Raw genomic sequence first — 991 nt, 5'->3', positions numbered from 1 at the left:
CGGGGCTGGGCCGGGAGCCGGGCCGGGGTCAGGCCGCAGCGTCCTCGGGGTCCGAGCTCTCGGCCAGGTGCAGCTTCTGTCTGAGAGCGGGTCAAGGGGAAGCGCCAGCACCGTCCCTGTCACCAGTGCCACCAGTGCCTCCAGTGCCACCGTCACTGCCACCAGTGCCACCAGTGCCACCCATGTCACTGCCATCATCACCAGTGCCTCCAGTGCCACCGTCACTGCCACCAGTGTCACTGCCGTCATCACCAGTGCCACCCAGCGCCACCGCACTGCCATCAGTGCCACCCATGTCACTGCCGTCATCACCAGTGCCTCCTAGCGCCACCGTCACTGCCACCAGTGCCACCAGTGCCACCAGGCCGCCCCCGCTCCCCACCAAGGATACATGGAGCTGCTGAGCTCTTCCAGCTGTGGGAGCAAAGGAAGAGGCTGAAGGACCGGAGGGGACCCCGGGGGTGTCCCGGCCCTGGCAGGGGACAGGGGTGACACTCACGTGTGCCAGCAGCTGGTCCAGGTTCCTGTTGGCCGCCACCTTCTTCTGCTCCTCCGGGAGCTCCTCCACGCACACGTCGAGGCCGAAGTGGAGCCGCGCCAGCTTCTCCTGCATCTCCCGCACGTGCTCCAGCTGCTCGAAGGAGCACTCCTTCCCTGGGGAAAGATCCACCACAGCCCCTGCTCATTCCTTCCCTGGATCCAGGGGAAACATCCATGGCATTCCCCCATTCCACTCCTTCCCTGCGCCCATGGAAAGGATCTGTCAAATCCCCCAGCCCATTTCTTCCCTATGGATCCAACATTTTCCCCATCCCAGCCTGTTCCTTGTGGATCAGTCCCATTCCCCATCCCGCCCCTTCCCTGCGGATCCAGAATTCCACCCTGTGCATCACCCCTTCCCTGTGCATGGATCCCTCCATTCCCCAGCCCATCCATCCCTCCACCCCTCCATCCATCCATCCATCCATCCATCCATCCATCCATCCATCCA

The 991-nt window shown here is 63.8% G+C and overlaps 1 protein-coding gene across 1 annotated transcript in view; it reads right to left on the bottom strand.

Moving 5' to 3' along the window:
* The window catches only part of CCDC28B (coiled-coil domain containing 28B), a 1,420-nt gene continuing 429 nt past the window's right edge, over positions 1-991 (bottom strand). The window contains exons 2-4 of the mRNA XM_008635190.2: positions 500-654; positions 392-414; positions 1-80 (exon numbers count right to left, since the gene is read on the bottom strand). Of these exons, the coding sequence (XP_008633412.1) occupies positions 29-80; positions 392-414; positions 500-654 (230 nt within the window). The 3' untranslated portion in view covers positions 1-28. The remainder of the gene's footprint in view (positions 81-391; positions 415-499; positions 655-991) is intronic.

This window comes from Corvus brachyrhynchos, unplaced genomic scaffold (assembly GCF_000691975.1).
Source record: "Corvus brachyrhynchos isolate BGI_N302 unplaced genomic scaffold, ASM69197v1 scaffold65, whole genome shotgun sequence".
Lineage (NCBI taxonomy): Eukaryota > Metazoa > Chordata > Aves > Passeriformes > Corvidae > Corvus > Corvus brachyrhynchos.
Note: the sequence above shows the minus strand (reverse complement) of the source record. Positions and strands in the feature narration are given on the sequence as shown.